This window comes from Nicotiana tabacum, chromosome 11 (assembly GCF_000715075.1).
Source record: "Nicotiana tabacum cultivar K326 chromosome 11, ASM71507v2, whole genome shotgun sequence".
In the NCBI taxonomy this organism is placed as follows: domain Eukaryota; kingdom Viridiplantae; phylum Streptophyta; class Magnoliopsida; order Solanales; family Solanaceae; genus Nicotiana; species Nicotiana tabacum.
Window position 1 is genome coordinate 61,590,814 of NC_134090.1, and position 21,243 is coordinate 61,612,056.

Below are 21,243 nucleotides of genomic sequence, written 5' to 3' on the forward strand. Positions count from 1 at the left end.
AGGTGCTCTTACCTCGTTCTGAGAGGCGGTCTATTGCTACAAAATTGGATATGGTCTTAATGGAAGTGCTTGATGAGTTTGTCCCAATCAACCTACCAGTAATCATGATAGATCATATGCAAAAGGTGGCAAACTTTAAAGGTGGGAATCATGGGCTACCATATGGCTTTCTCCTCACTCAGGTGTTAAGATTCTACAAGGTCCCCTTAGGGAATCCCAGATTGGGCACACGCAAGCAAACCTTCTCTAAGACCACTTTAGAAGAATGTGAATGTGTAGAAAGAGTTGGTGGAAGCATCTCGACCATTTCTCAACTGATCAACGCTCAAAATGTAGCTTCTGAAGAGATCAGAAGGTTGAGGGCTCAAAATGCCATACTGGAAACTCAGCTCAGTCAAGCAGTTAAAGGACCTGATTTTGTTAATGAAGAAGTTGCTTGACTAACAAAGAAAAATGATAAACTTCGAGCATAATTACTTGAAGAACAATTGTCTGCAAATGCTCGACTGGACCTGGTTCTCAAAACTATTACTGCTTTCTCTTCCAAGTCTCTCTCTCTTAGTGTCCCCTAGGATCCTCTCAGTGACCAGCTAATTTCTCGCTCTAATGTTTTGTGGCTATTGTTTCTCTTTTGCCTTGTTTTTGTGATAGGCATACTAGATTTCACCACTACTGCTCCTGTTTTGATCGGTCCATTGTTAATATTAATGACACAACTTCTCTTTTTGCATGTACATGTTGTTTTCCTCTAGTTTCTCTTTTCTGTCATGTTGTGTGAACATATGTGGCATGAGTTGGATGTGTTAGACTTCTTTATGGTGATTGCCTACTTGTGTTTCTTTTTAATGATGCCAAAAGGGGGGAAAAGGTCGGGGAGACAGGGGGAAGGGGAATTGTGTAGAAAAAGATTGTGTAGAAAAAAGGTCAGGGAGACAGGGGGAATTGTGTAGAAAAAGGTCAGGGAGACATGGGGAATTGTGTAGAAAGGGTCAGGGAACTTGTGTAGAAACTTGTTTTTTATTGCCAATATGAGGGATCTGATTAAGGGGGAATCAAAAGCAAAAGGTTTCTGGAATTTCTGAAACCCTATCTGGCTATTTCTGTTCTAAACAATTAGTATCAATGCCTAAGTTTGTCATCGTCAAAAAAGGGGAAAATTGATGGGTTTTCAATGTCTTTGCCTTATTGTTAGAAACTGTGTGTCCACCAGCTTGTATAGAGAAATGGGTTCTCTATGTGTTTTCTCGGAAAATACTGATGAACCAAACTGTAAAGGGATCTGGTCCTATATTAGTTTGGTATAGTGCTAAGTCTGTGTGAGTCCACCAAATAGTAGAGTACCTGGTCCTTTGGGAGGTTCTGCTGAGAATGCTAGTAAAGCTGAATGTAAATAAGGCAGAGGGTTTTTACGTGAAAAACTCCCACACAAGGGGATCAAAAAATCACGACCTACACTTGTAGGCTTTTAACTTCATTAACTTGCAATCTCCCTATTACAAGCCACTTTACAATAACCCCTTGTGATGCTATCATTACAAGCCACTCTATAACTATCCTAGTTACAAAGAATTTGACTAACTTATGGTATTTTCACCACAAGCCACTTTGTCACACTGCGGTTACAAAGGCTTTAATTAACTTGTGATATTTCCACCACAAGCCACTTTGTCACACTACGGTTACAAAGGCTTTTGCTTATGACTCAACCTAATAGGCTTTTGCTTATGACTCAAACTAATCAATGCTTCTTAGAAAGCCGGATAGGAGTTACAATGAATAACACATAACAAAGACTCAACAACCCTAAGGACTTAAGATATCATCAATCACGATCAGGACCTTGAGGTTGCAACAGCTTTGTTCTTGAGAGAGGTTCTTGAGCACTTGAGAGATTTTTCGTTTTCTATGTTTGCAAGTGTTAGAACCTAAAACTTGTGCCTTGCATAAGGTTTATACTACACAAGACATCCTTAGTGATGTCCAATCTCAATGGGAAGTGACTGTTGTACTGTCTGCTGCACTGTTGCAGACAGTCACTTTATGCAATTGCTTTCCAGCTGTAGTTGACTTGTACTTCTGTCATAGAACCCTAAGGGACTAGGTCCATGTTGTGTTCCTCTTTTTACAGTTGCGATCAGTCACTCTATTGCGTTCCAGCTGTATAGTTGACTTGGACTTCTGTCAGAGAAGTACCAAGGGATCAGGTTCCTGATCTGGTTCTTGTGCACACCACCCAGATTGTCTTGAGTTGAGTAACTTGAATGATGCTTTGTATAAACTCATTGTAGGTACACCTTGATCACATCACTTGAAGTGTTATGAGCACTTTAATTGGTCAGAGAATGAGTGGGCGCTGGAAACAGTGCAGTGCAACAGAATCTTCATTTCTAGCTGTGTCCAATTGACTTTGTACTGCCGTAAGGAACCCACAAGAGTATCAGGTTCTTGTTTGAGTTCCTACCTCCTGAAGCTGTGGCGAGTTCACATTTGGCTGGAATCTGTTAGATGCAGTGTAATCCAAATGAGTCAGGTTCCCTATCTGGTTCTTGACATTAAGTTTGTTAGATCATCAAAACACAAGGCAAAGATATTGAAAACCTATCAATCCTATCAATTTTTTCCTTTTTGATTATGACAAACTTACCATTGAAAACAATGAGTTAGAGTTCAGACAACCAGATTGAATAACATGAGACCATATGTTCCCATTGACTTTATGCCCTTACTCACACATATTTCCCATATGTTCCCCTGACTTTTTACTATCATTCTTGGTCTTTTATCTGGTTCCAGACAAAAAGTTTTTAGATCATCAAAACATATATTAATGACCTTAAGCCCATCAATTTCCCCCTTTTTGATGATGACAAACTTTGAACATTGATGATTATTTGACTTAACCAAATAAGGTACCATCAACTGCATATGTTCCCCCTGACTCTATTCTTCCCCTTGACATATGTCTGCATATGTTCTCCCTGACTCTATTCTTTCCCCTTTTGGCATCAACAAAAAGACACAGTCAGACAAAAAGGCATAAAGAAGTCCAACAAAGCTAACTCACGCCACGTATGTGCACACAATCATGATAGAAAAGAGAAGTAAAAGGGAAAACAAGTATTGTACAAGAAAAAGAAGAGGTGTTTTACTGACACAAAATTTGACTGTTTCAACAGGAGCAACAACAATGAAATCCAACATGCCATCACAAAAAGACAAACAAAAAGAAAAACAACAGCCACAAAATCATCAGAGCAAAAGATAACTGGCCACTGAGAGGATCCTAGTGGGCACTAGAAGAGGAAGGCTTGGAAGAGGAGGCAACAATGGTTTTAAGAGCTAGGTCCATACGGGTAGTTGCAGATAATTGTTAGTCAAGCAGTTTCTCCTGCAGGTTCTCCACTAGTTGCCTAAGTCCAGAACTTGTTTCATACTTGCCATCTCCTAGATTGTCGGGCAAGAGTGCGACCCCACAAGACTTTTTCTGAGTTAACTCTCCTGCCCAAGTCCACTATCACTTAGAATGGCCTTCATTTAACCATGTCCTCCCACAATTTCCCACTTTTGTTTTCTAGATATTTCAATAAACTTCCCATTTCTGCTTGCAACAGCTACAATGTCACCCTCAAATAAATCTTTCTCAGCCACACCTTTTTGTAGATCTTTTCACTAAGGAACTAGGTTCCTCCACAACATCTTTATCAACCTCAACCACTGGAATGTTTTTATCAGCCACAACTTCCCCCTATTTCATCAACCTCTTTTTTTTTAATATTCTGCTTACTCTTCTACAAGGCAGACTCAAAAGCCTCTTTCTTCTACAACCACCTGGTTTGTTTCAGCTAAAAGAGAATCAAGTTCTTCAACAGATTCTTCTATGATGGTGTCATAAACCGGAGACTTAAAAAGCACCATAGTTCTTTCATCCCCTAAGAATGGAGTTTCTCCCCCCTGAGATTCAGGAACAGAGGAGAAATAGGGTTTGCAACACATGGAAGTGAGACTAAAGATGAGGTGACTGGAGAAGAGAAGGAAACCTGTATGGGTACAGTAGCATCAGGTATATTGAAGAAGTGGGCTTCTGGTGATTATGTTAAGGTAGGAGGAGATGTGGGAGTGATGTTGATGGAAATAGAAAAAGTCGATTATTCATTGGCCATGGTGAGAGAGGTGGTAAAAGGTGCAAAAGGAGACAATTGTTTAGAACTGCTGGTCTGAAAAGTCGGATGACGTGGCAGTTGAATTAATTTTTCTATCTTTTTCTTTGAACAAGCATGCGAAAAACACATTACTACTAACCTGTGGTGCAGGAACCAGGTTCCTGACCTGTTTTTGTAAAAGGGTTTTTGCAGCTCTCCTCCGAAGCTCAACACTGTTCCTTTAGCTTCTATGATCATCATGTGTGTTTACCTATAACAGTATAGATGTGAGTTAGGCCTAGTCAGAAAACACTTTAGCCAATTTTACCTTAGTGTGACTATCATAGTCATGTCAGCAGAACCAGGTTCTTGATTAGGTTCAAGTGATCCCAATGCCATCTTGTTTCTCAAAGTGTTCCCTTCTCAAAGCTTTGGTGAAGATATCTGCAATTTGATCTTTCGTGCAACAAAATCTTATACAAATAAGACCCTTTTTCCATATAATCCCTTGAGAAAATGGTGTCTGATATCAATGTGCTTGGTTTTCTTGTGTAGAACCGGGTTCTTTGCCATGTTAAGAGAACCGGTGTTGACACATAGAAGCGGTACACAATCAATGTATACACCAAAATCTTCCAATTTTTTGCTTGATCCACAGTGAATGAGCATATCACGAGGCAGCTGCATCATACTCTTCTTTAGTTGTTGAGAAAGCTACTGAGTTTTGTTTCCTAGTACCCCGTGAGATAAAATATGATTCAAGGAAATGAGCCATTTCAGATATGTTTTTCCTGTCCACCAGATAACCTGCATAATCAGTGTCAACACAACTAATAAGGTTGAAATTGTCACTTGAAGTATAGTACAGAACCAGGTTCTGTGTGACCTTAAAATATCTCAGAATTCTCTTAGCAGCCTTCAGATGAGATTTCTCGGGATCTGATTGGAACCTTGCATGTAATTCCACACTAAATACAATGTTTGGCCTGCTGGCAGTAAGGTAGAGTAGAAATCCAATGATTCCCATGCTTCCATGTCAAACCTTTTCAAGAGTTCTTTGATGCATTTATGACTGATACACGTTCTCTTTATGGACTGCTTCTCTTGAAGATCCAGGAAGATATTTAGTTTCCCCATCGTACTCATTTTAAACTCACTTCCCATGAGTTTAGCAAATTTTTCACATAATGAGTTAGCTGTAGCACCAAATATGATGTTATCCACATAAAACTGATCAATGAGCAGGTTCCTTCCTAGGTTCTAGATGCCTGCTTCAATACGTACAGTGCCTTATCCAATTTGAATACATGTCCAGGATGTACATGACATTCTAAAACCTGGAGGTGGCTTGATATAGACTTCTTCCTTGAGAAAACCATTCAGGAAGGCACTCTTCACATCCATTTGGAATAAGGTGAATTCCATATATGAAGCAAAGGCAATGTGGATCCTAATAACTTTCATGCGAGCTACTGGGCCAAAAGTCTCATCATAATCGATCCCTTCCTCCTGATTGAATCCTTGGACAGCAAGCCTTGCTTGGTTCTTTGTAGCATTTCCATGTTCATCCAGCTCATTCCTAAATACCCACCTAGTCCCTACGATGGTTCTATTTGAGGGTCTAGGTACCAAGTGCCATACCTTGTTTCTTTCAAGTTGATGCAATTCCTCTTGCATTTTAGAAATTCAGTCTGCATCCTACAAGACTTCCTTGATATTTTTGGGTTCTATTTGGGATATAAATACTGAGAAGGCTAGGGAATTTCTGGTTTTTCATCTTGTCTAAACTCTAGAATCAAGGGGTGATTATATTATCAAGTGAATGGGAGCTTTTGTGTTTCCAATTTGGGACTGAAGTTTGATTTGTAGAGAAATTGGGTAAGTTAAATGGATTTCCCTGCACTCCTTGATCTGTTACTTGGGGAGTGCCTTGCACTGCATCTCCAACTCTTTCTTCTGCTATAGGGGTAATGATGGAAGTACCAGGTTCCTCTTGAGAAGTAGAAGAGGATGTTGTATTGTCTCTCACCTGTCTCCTTCATCTTAATCATCTAATCAACCTTCCCATTTGAAACTCCAAATATTTCCTAGGGACCAAAAGTGGTTCATTATTTTAATCATCAATGTTTCCTCCTTTTTAGAGGAGGATGTCTCGTTGAATAGCACATAAACACTTTCTTCCACACAGTGTGCCATTTTGTTGTAGACTTGTGGGCTTTGCTTTGAGGGGAGTATCCCAGAAGGATTCCTTTTGCATCAAACTTCCCAAGTTGGTCCTTCCTGTTGTTAAGAACATAGCATTTTCATCCAAAGGTTCTCAGATGAGTTATCTTTGGTTTTCTTCTATTGAGAAACTCATAGGGGGTTTTGTTTAGGAGAGGTCTGATCATGAACCTCTTTTCACTCCTGCTCAGTATTCCCATAGGAATTGCATGCTCCGTGTTCTTTGAACTTTGAATTTGATAGACCATGGACCAGTCCCTTCTTTATCAATATATCTAGAAGTGAGAAACTTGTATCCCCTCAATCCTTTATGCCATGTCTTCAAATCATTATTAATTGCATTCAAGCAGCTCATATCACCAGCTTAGACATAAACTTCTACCTTGTTTTCTTCCCTATACCTAGAATGTACCCTTTCTTTCCATTTTCCAAAGGGTACATCCCTTCCTTGCAGGGCTTTCAGTGAGAGAAAATCCATGGTATTTCCCGTTATGTGCTTTGAGAATCTATTGTCCATGATCTATTGCAGTCCGCTTCCTCCCATTGTTCCCTGCACATCTAAATTATGGGTTAGATTTAGGAACCCAAACTAGTTTGGATCCCTTGTTATGATAGAAGGTATGGATAAGGGCTTTTCTAGTCCATGCATGCAATACTGGTTTCTTGCGAGTGGTACCTGGTCCCCAGTTAGTAGTCATTTTGTCAGCAAACACTTTGTTTTTCTAAACAGATTGAGCTCTGCCCTGACAATTTTCTTTGAAGTGCCCATTGTTCCCACAGTGGGTACACAGCCAGTTATCAGGAACTGTGACATACTTGTTGTGAGGGTTGTAAGGAGTTTTCTCCTTTTGGAACCCGATTCCCTGCATGTTTCCACTATTGTTGAATTACATGGCAGTGACAGCATCTGAGGACCAAGTCCACTTGAGAGATTTCTCAAGATCCCTTTTTACTTTCTTCAATTCAGCTTGAAGCTGCCTACTTTTCTATAGTTCACCACATATCCTAGTTCTAGTAGCTTTCAAATCATTTTCAAGCCTAATGTGTTCCTCATTGGCTCTCTCCTTTCATTTTCTAGAATTTTCAGGTTTTGACTTAATCTCAAGGTTCACTATAGTTTCCCTTAGGTCTGTAATTTCTACCAAAAGATCATTCTTTTCTTTTCTGAAAATTTCAATGGTTTTCTTATGGTCAGTAACTACAGCCACTAAGTCGTCTCTAGTTTGTTCAGATTCTGCTAACTCTAAGGTCAAAGAATCCCTATCCTCCACAAAACTATGAAAGGCATGATTAATACATTAGCTAAAGACATAAGTTTTCTTAGAGAATAGGATTTCAGATTTCTCTGAACATCCCTAAAATTTACCTCTTTGTTGTCATCGTCTTCATCATCATCTGGTTGTGCCATCAACGCAAAGGTTGAGTCATATTCATTTTCCTCGCCTTCACTTGCCATCATGGAGCTATCACCAGCATCAATTTCATCTTTGTACTTACCAAATGCAAAAGCATGTTTCACTACATTGTCAGCTGATCTTTTTCTATTGAAGTTCTTGGAGAATTCTTGCTTCAAGAGAGGACAATGTTTTATGAAGTGTCCAGCCTTTCCACACTTGTAACAAAGATCATTGTTCTTTGATCTGTTAGAGCTGTCCCTTTTCAGCACTTCTCTATTTTTCTGACCATCTTCTGAAACCTTTTGGTTAGGTAAGCCATGTCACTATCTTCCTCACTAGAATCATTGTTATCAGCTTTGAGTACCTGGTACTTTTCCTTATTTGGTTTTCTCCTTTCAAGAGTTGGTGGAGCAGCCATGAGGATCCTTCCTAGGTGTTAGCCTGATAGGAAGAACCCGCTCTAATACCACTTGAAAGAAACTGTGCTCCACCAAACTGTATAGAGAAACTAGTTCGCTATGTGTCTCCTTTGAAAATACTGATGAACCAAACTATATAGGGATCTGGTACTATATCAGTTTGGTACAGTGTTAAGTCTATGTGAGTCTACCAAATAGTAGAGTACCTGGTCCTTTGTGAGGTTCTACTGTGAATGCTAGTAAAGCTGAATGTAAATAAGGCAGAGGATTTTTACGTGGAAAAATCCCACACAAGGGGATCAAAAAATCATGACCTACACATGTAGGCTTTTAACTTCACTAACTTTCAATCTCCTTATTACAAGCCACTTTACAATAACCCTATTGCAAAGACTTCAACTAACTTGTGATGCTCTCATCACAAGCCACTCTATAATTATCCTAGTTACAAAGAATTTGACTAACTTATGGTATTTCCACCACAAGCCACTTTGTCACACTACGGTTACAAAGGCTTTGACTAACTTGTGATGTTTCCAACATAAGCCACTTTGTCACACTACGATTACAAAGGCTTTTGATTATGACTCAAACTAATCAATGCTTCTTAGAAAGATGGATAGGAGTTACAATGAAAAACACATAACAAAGACTCAATAAACCTAAGGACTTAAGATATCATCAATCACGGATCAGGTCCTTGAGGTTGCATCAGCTTTGTTCTTGAGAGAGGTTCTTGAGCACTTGAGAAAATTTTAGTTTTCTATGTTTGCAAGTGTTAGAACCTGAAACTTGTGCCTTGCATAAGGTTTATACTACACCAGACATCCTTAGTGATGTCCAATCTCAATGGGAAGTGACTGTTGCACTGTTGCAGGCAGTCACTATCTGCAATTGCTTTCCAGCTATAGTTGACTTGTACTTCTGTCAGAGAACCATAAGGGACCAGGTCCCTATTGTGTTCCTCTTTGTACAATTGTGATCAGTCACTCTGTTGCATTGCTGTATAGTTGACTTGGACTTCTGTCAGAGAAGTTCCAAGGGATCGGGTTCGTGATCTGGTTCTTGTGCACACTGCCCAGATTGTCTTGAATTGAGTAACTTGAATGATGCTTTGTATAGACTCATTGTAGGTACAACTTGATCACATCACTTGAAGTGATGTGAGCACTTTAGTTGATCAGAGAATGAGTGGACGCTGGAAACAGTGCAGTGCGACATAATCTTCATTTCTAGCTGTGTCCAATTGACTTTGTACTACCATGAGGAACCCACAAGAGTACCAGGTCCTTGTTTGGGTTCCTACCTCCTGAAGCTGTAGCAAGTTCACATTTGGCTGGAATCCGTTAGATGCAGTGTAATCCAAGTGAGTCAGGTCCCCTATCTGGTTCTTGATATTAAGTTTTTTAGATCATCAAAACACAAGGCAAAGATATTGAAAACCTATCAATCCTATCACTTATGTTTTTATGTTTTGATGATCTAACAAACCTATTGAAGAACCAGATAGAGAATCTGACCACGCGGTATACATTTCAAATGAATAATATCCAGTCTGGTCTCCAGCAAATGAATGAACAACCACAAGGAGGAACACAACAGGGACCTGGTGATCTAGTCCCTTAGGGTTCTCCAATAGAAGTACAAGTCAGTGACTGTCCGCAATCATTATAAAGAGGAACACAACATCGACCTAGACCTTTAGGGTTCTCTAATAGAAGTACAAGTCAACTGTATAGCTAGAACGTAACAGTAGAAAGTGACTATCTCGCAACTGTTACAAAAGAGGAACACAACTGGGACCTGGTCCCTTAGTGTTCTCTGACAGAAGTACAAGTCAACTATACAGTTGGAACGCAACTGCACAGAAGTGACTGTACAGACGGTGCAACAGTCACTTCTCATTGGGAAGAAACGTGTACCAAGAATTGACATCGCTATCTATTGTGATGTCTTTTGTGATATAACAAACTAGTGCAAGGCACAACATTTGTGTGCATTTAGTGTTATTCTCTCAAGCATAATAGTGTTCATCCAGCATTGAAGTCACTGGTGCGTCAAGAATAAGAAGACAACTCCACTAAGGATCAGTTTCTTAATGAGTTTATGTATATCTATAGTTAAGTTGTAATCTTGTTATTTGTTCTTCATTATATCTCCTATATTGCTTTCTTAGAAGCTTTATCTTAGAAAAACCAAAAAAACTATAAACTTCCGAGTTTATATTGTGACTAGGATTAGTCATAAGTTTAAAGTCTTTGTAACTAGGAGAGTTATAAAGTGGCTTGTGGTGAGAGCATCACAAGTTAGTTGAAGTCTTTGTAATAGGGTTATTGCAAAGTGGCTTGTAATAGTGAGATTGCAAGTTAGTGAAGTTAAAAGCCTACAAGTGTAGGTCATGGTTTTTTGACCCCCTTGTGTGGGATTTTTCCACGTAAAAATCCCTTGTCTTCTTTACTTTCAGTTTTATTAGCATTCTCAGTATTATCTCATAGAGGACCAGGTACTCTACAGTTTGTTGGACTCATACAAACTAACACTTTCCCTCTTTACTGGCAACCTCTTTGATCTTATCCCATGTAGTGCACATGTTGTTGCATAATGCAACATCCATAACAATATGATTACAAGCATAAATGCATGGACGTTTTATGTTTCGTACACGCATCAATGCCAAAAGTTCCTCCATATGCTAAATATTATTAAAAAAACTATACGTTAAATATGGAGCTACTAAAAAAGAGAAATACACAAAGTGATTAAGGGACTTACAAAAATTAAAACAAATGGGTTAGCATCGCACAACTGCTCGAAAAACCTCCAATCATAGCTTCTAGTCAAGAAGTATTTCAGAAACTTCTCTTTCTTGTCAAACCATTCACACAATAGTTTCTTATCTTCATCTGAAACTAGTTTGAGTACGTTTACCTTTGGTTTATTCTTCTTGCTCTGTTTCAGCTTCCTCATATTGCTTGCAGAAATTGGAGCATTCCTCAATCTATTTTGCAATCTTGTAACTCTATACCAAGGTGGCTCAACTACTTTATAAGGGCTCTCATTCTGATTTTGTATCTCCCCAAGGATCTTTAACACCTTATCCAATTTCTCATTCATAACATTCAACTCTTCGCGCACGTCTATATCATTTGGCTAAGCATTGCACATCCTGCATGGTCTTCCTCTACCAATATCAGAAAAGCCACCAACTAGTGACGAACCAGGAGTACTCCCACCCAAAGGATCATCGTCAGCAATGTTAGCTTCATCATTAGTCTCTAAGCTCACTGCACCAGATGCCTCTTTAATGGCAGTCACCCATTCCAAATCAATCATTAGCTGATCGATTATAGGATCTGCTACCTTATCGTTGTATGGTACCAAATTCTTCATGTAGTCTATATCCATCTCAAGTAGGGTAGGAATAAGGTAAGGGTGAACCTCCTGAAATATAGCATAGATAGAAGTTAATAGACAAGCAATACAAAACAATAGACACGAGGTATATGATAATCTCCTACTTTGGTTGATTCTAATCTACTGGTGGAGTATTATTGAACTCGCTATCTTACCACACCAGGGTCATCAACTCTCTGCTTAAAGGGATCCCAATCAGGGTCAAATGTCACTTTCTTGCTATGCAATCTCAACACTCTTGGCAGCGGCATCGGTACAATATTTGATTTCTCGGTACTACGACCAAATAACGGAATTGCTTTACGCCCATGCCTGTATTTTTCCATGAACCAAAAAGTATTATTTTCTGTCTGCAGTAAATAAAATAATAGTACTCAACTACAAAGAAATTTTGAGAAGGTTTTTATAATACTTATCATAAATGCCCATGGGAAGTCGTACAGGGCATAATTAGCCGATTTGGACTTTTTACCAGAGCTATTGTTTCTTTCCTCTTGATCACATATGATTTGTACATTGGTAATATGTCCTTCTTTAAGTATTCTATTATAATCTCAAAACACTCCTTGTCTCATGGATATTTCATGAAATCTTCCAAATTGTTAGCCATATGAATCCACTTCTTATCGACACGCACTATATTATCCCTTGCAAGAAAGACTGAATTGAGAAACCAAACCAATTCAATCTTAAACCTCTCAACTGTGTCAAACCTCTTGGACTTCAACTGTTTCAAAAGCAGTTCTGCATCCACCCCCTTCTTGCTAGACTGGTAAACTTTGTCGCAGAATGCTTGGCCATCATCCATCACTTTCTTCATAGCTTCTTTACTAGGTTTGTCACCATATTTCAATCCAGTCATCATAGCAAACTCCTTAAATCCAAGTGAACAGAGGTGTCTCCAACTAAAAACCACAACTCGCACTTCTTCTCACAATTAATTTGGCGAATCGGCAGGAAATGGACAAGCTGTCTATTGAACTGTGCCTAGTGCTTTGAAAGTTTAGCAAACTATCCAAAACAACTACTATAAACTTTTCCATCAATTTGATTGTTTCAAGTTTATCCTTGAACTCACCGAATACATTGATCCTAGACCTCACACTTATCTTGGCCGGAAAACGTCTCTACTTTCTTAAAAAAGTCCTGAATTTGTATTTGGATGCGTAGATCATCCTTACAAACACAGGAATTGATATAGCATCCTGAGCACCATCAACTGCTACTTGTATTTCACTTTCCAGTCCATTTTCACCATCTTCAAGTTATTCATCATCTCCATCATCATCATCACCTTCTTCTTCTGCTATACCTTCTTCTTCAGCATCTTTATCAACCTCCTGAGTAGCACACCATTTTCATCATCCTCCATACCTAAGGCTTCATCATCACTGTCCTTTTCTTCTTCGACGATTATTTTTTCAAAAACATATTCTTCCATTTGAGTTTGTGCTATGCCTATGTCTAAGTCTTCTTCCTCTTCCTCATCAACACCCTTTTATGATAACATCCTTGGAATAATTTTTTTACTAACAGGTATGTCCTCATCAACTAATATAGACCTTGATCTTATTTTTTTTTTACTGATAGACTTTGATGGGTTTTTGTTCTTTTTCCTCCTATCACGCTTAGAAATTTTAGCATTTCCTTAACTAGGGGAAGCTTTAAAAATATCTACATTTTATTTTCTAGTAGCAGTTTTTGAAGGCTCAGCAATTGATTTACTTGGCGATGCTTCTTTTTCTGAATTTCCTTTCCTATTTTAAGGCTTTGAAGGCTTTGTCAAAGGAATATACTTCTGTAATTACCCGACCGGTCATTTGAGTATTTACATTTTGCTCGATAGTTTGAGGGTCTGAGTAGCTTCGTATGATGTAATAGGACTTGTGTGTATCATCGGTTTCGATTTTCGGGTGATTTGGAATTAGTTTGGAAGGATGAATTTCATTGTTGAAGCTTTAAGGTAGAAGAGTTGACCAAGTTTGACCCCTGATCAGAGTTTTGATGGTTTTGTTAGGTCCGTATGGTGATTTTGAACTTGGGAGTATGCTGGATTTGCATTTGGATATTTTTAGAAGATTTAGCACATCTTGGCGAAAATTGGAAAGTTGAAAGTTTGGAAGTTTGAGATTTGAGCGAGAGTTGACATTGATGATATCGGGTTCGTACTATGGTGTCAGGAATTGAAATAGCTTTGATATGTCATTTGGGGACTTGTGTTCAAAATTTGAGTTCATTTCAGGTTGATTTGATATGTTTCGGCACGTGTTTTAGAAGTTGAAAGTTTGTAAGTTCATTAAGTTCGATTTGAGGTGTGATTCATAGTTTTGATGTTGTATGATGTGATTTTAGGCCTCAAGCAAGTCAGAGTTATGCTATGGAACTTTTTGGTATGTTCGGATGGGGTCCCGGGGGCCTCAGGTGTATTTTGAATGGCCTACGGGCCATTTTCTCATGTTTTGGATTGCTGCTCTGTCATCTGGTGTCTTCTAATTCACGTTCGTGACTGCACCTCCGCGTTCGCGTAGGGTTTTTTGTAGAGACCGCATTTTTGTTCTTCGCGATCGTGAATAGGAGACCACGTTCGTGAAGCTTGGGGGACCTTTTTCTTTGCGTTCGCATGAAGGTTTATGTGTTTGTGTATAAGGGAAGCTGGAAGGGGCATCAGTGATTTGTTCACCACGTTCGCGACTGCGAGACCGCGATCGCGATATTTTTGGGTAAGTGGTCAACACGTCCGCGATCGGAGTGTCGCATTCACGAAGCACGTTTGGTAGTTGATGAAGTTTTGTTCTTCGCGATCGCGATGTATATTTTGCTGGGCAGAAAATAAAGTACTCTATTTCGAGGGTTTTTGATATTTTATCACTTTTGATTTAGAGAGCTCGGGTTTGGGCAATTTTGGAGGGGATTTTCACGTGTTGGTTTGGGATAAGTGTTCTTTATCCGAATTTGATTATATTTCATAATTCCATAATTATTTTTATCATTAAATTAGTGAATTGAATGAGCGAAATTGAATTTTTTGTAAAAATCTTTCAAAAACGTAAAATGAGGATTTAAAGGCCGATTTGATGTCGGAATTTGATAATTTTGGTATGGATGAACTCGTATCGGGATAGGTGTTCGTATTTTGTAAATGTTGTGTGGTTCTGAGGTGCGGGCTCGGGGTTGACTTTTTAGTTTTCTTTAAAGATTGAAGCTTTATTATTTAGAATTATTTTCTATGATTTTTATTTATGATATGAAGTTATTTTGCCTAGATTTGAGCCGTCTGGAGGTTGTTTTACACGAGAAGGTCATTTTAGAGTATCGATTTAGCTTCTTTGAGGTAAGTATCTTGTCTAACTTTGTGTGTGGGAAACTACTCCTTAGGATTCGAGTTGATTGTGCAATTTGTGTTATGTGAAAGTCGTGTACGCAAGGTGACGAGTGGGTATATGTGCTATATATGGTATTTGACCGGTTTAGGTTATCTATATTCTTTCCATGTCGTTAATTGAATTTTCATGATGTGTTATATCTCGCATTGTTAATCTACTCTTACATGCTCTATTTGACGTTGTTAGCACTTATTGTACCTCTTACTTGTTATTTTTCATTATATGCTTTAATTGAAGTTATTGTCTTCCTTATTGTCTTGTTACCTCTTAATTGTTGAATCCCTTCCATGACTCCGTACCTATTTGCTACTTGTCTTAACTGTTTTACTTGCACACCTTAGTTGTGACGTGCTTTACTTGTCCTGTTATTTTGGTAATATTTGTTGCATTCCTTTGATTATTACATGGTTCCTTTATTGTCGTGTACTCATGCCCTTTGATTGTAAAAATTCTTATATATTAATTTATTGGATTGTTGTTGTTAATTTAAATTGCTTGTGGAACGGGCTGCACGCCGCAATGGGTGAAATAAGGGAGAATTATGATATTGAAATACGGTTGAATCGGGTTGCATGCTGCAACAAGTGAAATAAAGAAGGATTGTGATATTGAAATACGGTGGGATCAGGTTGCACCCCGCAATGGCTGAAATGAGGGAGGATTATGATATTGACATATGATGATACGGTGGGATCGGATTGCGCGCCACAACGGATTGTGTGTGTTTTATTCATGGTTGTAGTGTGTTAGCTTTCAGTATCTATCATATGAGATTCTGAGGACTAATATTTTTAGATTTACTGATTTCAAGGATTGAGTTGTTTTCATTAGCTTACTGTTTTGCCATCATTTCCTGTTTTCCTTTCCTATTTCTATTATTTTGGTGAACTAATTTTTTTCAAGATGAACTTACTATGTTGAGTCATTATCTCATACCCTGTTGGGTTATTAGTAACTTAACGGTTTTAAGTAAAAGTACCTTTAACATGCTTACCTTACGTGACTCTTAACTTAAACTCCTTACCCTATTTGAGGTTTTTACTTTGCTTAAAAATCATTATTATGATTTAATTTAACAAATTCTATATTTAACTCGGTAGCTTATTCGATGCATTATTTTATTTAAAGTTGTTATTTATTTCACCCAAATAAATTCTAAAATAAACTTATTTTCTTTCTGATTTCTTACTTTTTCCAAAGTTGTTATTATGCTTTATCGTATATTAATAAATCTCTTGAATATCTTATTTAGCCTTTGACAAGGATATTATGTACATGGTAGCGCATGAATTTTGTCGTTCGAAAGTGATTTGGAAATTATGGGCACAAGGTGCCATGTGTGTATGGTTTAGAAGTCGTGACTTATGAATTTGAGATTACGAGAAGTGGTACTTGGGGAAATTCTTGTTGAAATTTGTGCATTAGGAATGATTTGATTGATTGAGTTGTCATTGGTTTCCCTTACTTGAACACATTCATATTCCATCTGTACCTCGACTATGTTGTTGCCTACTTACTTCGTTGTCTCTCGTTGCCATTCGTGTTTCCACTATTTTCACTATTGATTGTAATTTTAAATCCTTTTGCTATTGGCCTTATATTGATGTTCTTTCCTTGTTAGCTTTATGTTATATCTTGCACAGGTTTACATATCTGGTATGTGTCTTGACATGGCCTCGTCACTACTCTGCCAAGGTTAGGCTTGACACTTACTGGGTACCACTATGGTGTACTCATGTTACGCTTCTGCATATTTTGTGCAGAACCAGGTACTTCAGATCGAGTTGGTTTGAGACTTATGCTTGTGTGGCCGGAGACTTCAAGGTACACTTGCTGGACATTCGCAGGCTCCAAAGTCACCTTCTGTTGTATATTAATTCCATTATTTTCTATTACTCCGCGACAGTGATGTATTGTTATTTCTAGTGACTCTTAGAAAAGCTTATGGCTTGTACTACCAATTTTGGAATATTGTATCATGTTGAGATTGTTGGATTATTATAGAAACTTCTGTTTCATGCTTAATAGTTATTTGGTTAAAAATCTATTATTTATTCAACAAGTATTAGCTTACCTAATCTTAGAAACTAGGTGTCATTACGACGTCCTATGGAGGGAAATTGGGATTGAATATGCTTCTTAGTAATTGATTTCCTCATCATATTACCCACATGCAAATATTCAATACCACATTTAATAATTTCAAACTTATTATCAGAATAAGAAAAATAAACCTCAATTCCAACAAACATCTATGACCATAAAACAATCAACCACAGGTTTATTAATAAACATTAGGTCGCCAGTTACGATGAAATTCTAAAATACAGAGCATAGAGGTAGTCCAAGAAGCAAATATAACCACCCACGCCATATAAGATATGGTTATACACAACCCAATCGATCTTGAGCATGCAGATGAATGAATCACTCTACAAAATCCGAAATAAAAAATGTAAGAAACGAAAAAAGAAGAATTTAGGATTTACCAAAATTGACGTATTCTAAGCTTTAATACAATGCTTGATGGGTATATGAACCAATTACATCCAAATTGAAGCTTGATTCTGGTCCCTTCTCGCTAGAAACCACCTTGGTCGATGAGGTTGAGTGATAATGAGAAAAGAGTAAAGAGAGTAGAGAGATGAGAGAGAAATTGGGAGGAAAAAATAAGAGAGAAGTAATATTTTCAAACTTTATATGTGACCCAAGTTTTTAAAATGATAAAAACGCCTCATCCACCCTAACCCACTCATTTAACCATTTCCAACCCAAAAAAATTAAGAAAGAAAATAGAAGGTCACTTGACCAATTCAAGTGTTGAGGAGATCTTCTTCCAAAATGTTCTCATGTAATTCAATGATAATTGTGAGCATCTAATTTTTGACCATATTTGAATTTTTCTTTCCAACTCGCTCATGTTATATAGCACATACGTTACCACCAACACAATTATTCCCAGACAATACCCCATGATTTCCCTCACCTTCCCACTCCTACTCTTTACAACTCACATTCTCACTCATAGCCCCTTTCCCTTATTTTCTCATAGCACACACCCACTTTTCTTGGTTCCCCACGCCTGTCCCCCAGTCAATTACCCCACTTTCTCCACTCATCCCACCTTTCACGCCCCTTCTCCATTTTTCCCACTGATATTCCCAATATCCTCCTTCATCATCTGCACACACAAGAAAAAACAATAACACCATTATAGAGGTAGGGACAGACTCCATTCCCATATAAAAAAAGAGAGAACGCGAGAAAAAAGGGGGAAGAAGGAGCAGCCAAACCAGCTGCAAATTTGCTAAAAACCAGTTTAAGAAACCCAGAAAAGTTGTCCCAAAATCAGCACCAAAAACCCGACAAAACACCGTCCAAAATCAGCCACAAACTTCCATCAAAACGACCCATTTTACACCAGAACCAGCTGTCCAAATCTAGTCGAGTCGGTATAGTTTTCGTTGAGATCTTGGCTTGAGGTCACCGTTGAGGTTATGATCGATTGGCTCTATTGCGTTTAAAGAACTGTTTGTTGATAGCACTGTTTGCTTGCTAATTCCTTCTGGCTTTATTGGTTATAACTTGTAAAGAGCCTTATGAGTTAGACTTTGCATTTTCTTTGTGCAAAGTTTTTGCATCAGGTATTCCCCTTTACCTTTAATAGTGTAAATCTTAGAATGAAGTTTATGGAATATGAGTTTATTTTAGCTATCTGAACCTGTCTGTATTATCTAAAATATGATTTAAGTTGATTGGTACCAAGAATGAATACTTGGATATTAGAGTTCATTCGTACGTAGTTCATAAACTTTAAAAATAGTTTTTTTTATGTGTAAATAACAAACCTGTGATGTTGTGCTTTTATTTATCTTCCCGAAGTTCCAAGATATAACAAAATGTGTTAGAAGTTTCTGGCAATGTTCTTTAGGTGTTTTGTGTTAATAAACTTTGAAGAGGGATGTTTAAATTATCGGACGAGGCAACAGGTTTATTTTATTCTTTGTTTTTCATTAGTATGCTAAGAGCAGATTGAGCAAAAGAAAAAAAAATGTTGTATTTGTTTGGAACTATAAAATTTATAGTTTAAATAGAAAATTGGTTTTAAAGCCCATAAATTGTAGTAGATCTGTCTTTAAGTTTTCATGTTAGAATAGAGTTCTTTAGGAATTTAAAGTAAAAGTTTTACAACATGTATTTCTCATTAAGTCAGCAATGTTTTCCTTTTTATTTTTTTTAAATTACCAATAGAAATGAAATCAAGTATATTCTTTAGACTCTTGAAGCTACATGCCATGAATAATTTTAGAGGAATACTTTATTAAGTTGACTGAAAAAAAAAGTTTCTTTTCTAAGGATATTTCTAATTGTTTAAAAGAGATGGTGGGTCCGTTATTTAATTATTGATTTTGATGGTCTAAATCCAATTATGTCTAAGTTTTGATTAAACTAGTCATCTGTTGTTGCGGAGAATTTACAGAAAAGAAAAATAACAAATGGGTTACTACTAAAACTGTATTTTTGGGTTTTATTTTGTTGAATAAAAATAGGAATTAGACCAAAAGTAATTACTAAGCTCACTTCCATAATAAACAAAGTTGTTCCATTCCTTCCTTAAAAAAATGGGAAAAGAAAATGAAAGCCGACCTAAAGTGTCAAAATCGACAAAGGCTTTTAGTGATTTTTTTTAGTAAAATTAGTTTAGTTCCCTACGCAATTTTATGCGCGCCCTCTAGTATTGACCAAGTGTTCATACATGATCTTTGATTAATATCAAATAATAAATGGTCATGTATGCATCTCTGCTCCTTGACTCGTCAATAATAAATTGTGTTTGACCATGTGTTCATACCCGTTCCTTGGCTAAATGCACGTCATCAAATAAAAACCTAGTGTGCTTACACGCTCCTAGGCACCTGTTAATAAAACTTAATTATCTATTAAGCGATACTAGACAATAATAATTTAAGGCAAATAAATCACAGTTTATCCAGAATTAATTCAAGTTAAGTTTAAGTCAATAATGCAACCGTGCTAGAACCAGGGGACTCGGGGAATGCCTTACACCTTCTTCCTGATCAACAGAATTCCTTACCCGAATTTTGTTTTCGCAAACCAACATAAAAAGAGTCAAATCTTCCTTTGAATACGGATTTCAAATAAAAGGTGACTTGGAACACCCAAAAAATCAAATTTCAAGTTGCGACTCTGTAAATAAAATAATCCCTACTCAAATTTGTCACTTTAAATTGGAAAAAACTCTTTAATCCACAATCCATAACTTTTTACGTTATATTTTGGAGGGGTAAACAGGGGGTGTGACAGCTCTGGCAACTCTGCTGGGGAAACTCTTTTTTCATGAATTCGAGCTTGTACATTAACTTTATTTGGCTTTATTAATTTTTGCATATATTGTGATTTATTTAGGCCTAATGTGCTACTTGTCCGCTTTTTACTGCTTTGATATTGTCTTGACTGTATATATAAATTATTTTCTCGCACCCCATCTGAGTCTTCTGATAAGACAGTGTGCAGACCTGCTCCTAGTGAAAGATTTAGTCACACGTGTTTAGGCGGGGAGAACCACCAGTAAAGCCGGAACCATTCTACGGCCGGCACACTGACGCTCCTCGGCTCGAGTTGTCCGCTCGAGTAAGCCAGTCTAGATACTTTCTCCTGTAGGATTTAAAAAACCTTGAAGAACAAGCCACATGCCTGATTATCCCTAGTAGGATCGTTTTTGTTTTGCATCATTCGACTAAGCGAAGCTCGGCACAGGGGGACGGGTCCGTATAAGACAGATATCCTCTTTGAGACCAGCATGTCCACTTATGTTCTACTTGCTACATCATTTGGAAGGCTTGTTTGCATTGTTGACCGGCTTTAGAAAATTAGTTTAGCATAATTTTTTTTAAAAAAACATTATCCTAGTTTGGTACAAATAACTCCTTTTTACTGAAATCTTGCAATGGTCTGGCGTATAGATTAATTTTTCTAAAAAAATCAAAAAGAATAAAATAGTTAGTTAACCGAACTACGCGGGTCTGATTCTCACTGAATGTGAGATACGTAGGCAAACCTCATCGGTTTTGGCCCCCAATTTACAAAAATCTAAAAAATATTCAAAAAAATATTTTCTTCCTTTTTATTAGAAGCCTTTCTTCCACAATTCAAAATATATATATATATATTTCTTTCTTTGGAAAATTACAAAAAAAAATGAATTAAAAAAATCTTTCAATAATTCCAAAAAAGGGGGGGGGTTGTG

General features: G+C 37.5%; 1 protein-coding gene across 1 annotated transcript; it reads right to left on the reverse strand.

Moving 5' to 3' along the window:
• Window positions 1-4,809: 4,809 nt before the first annotated feature.
• On the reverse strand, window positions 4,810-5,816 carry LOC107813491 (uncharacterized). Its single transcript, XM_016638762.2, has 3 exons — window positions 5,516-5,816; window positions 5,182-5,335; window positions 4,810-5,125 (listed from the first exon to the last, which is right to left on the reverse strand). The coding sequence occupies exons 1-3, from the start codon at window positions 5,814-5,816 to the stop codon at window positions 4,810-4,812; spliced, it is 771 nt and encodes a 256-aa protein (XP_016494248.2).
• Window positions 5,817-21,243: the final 15,427 nt, after the last annotated feature.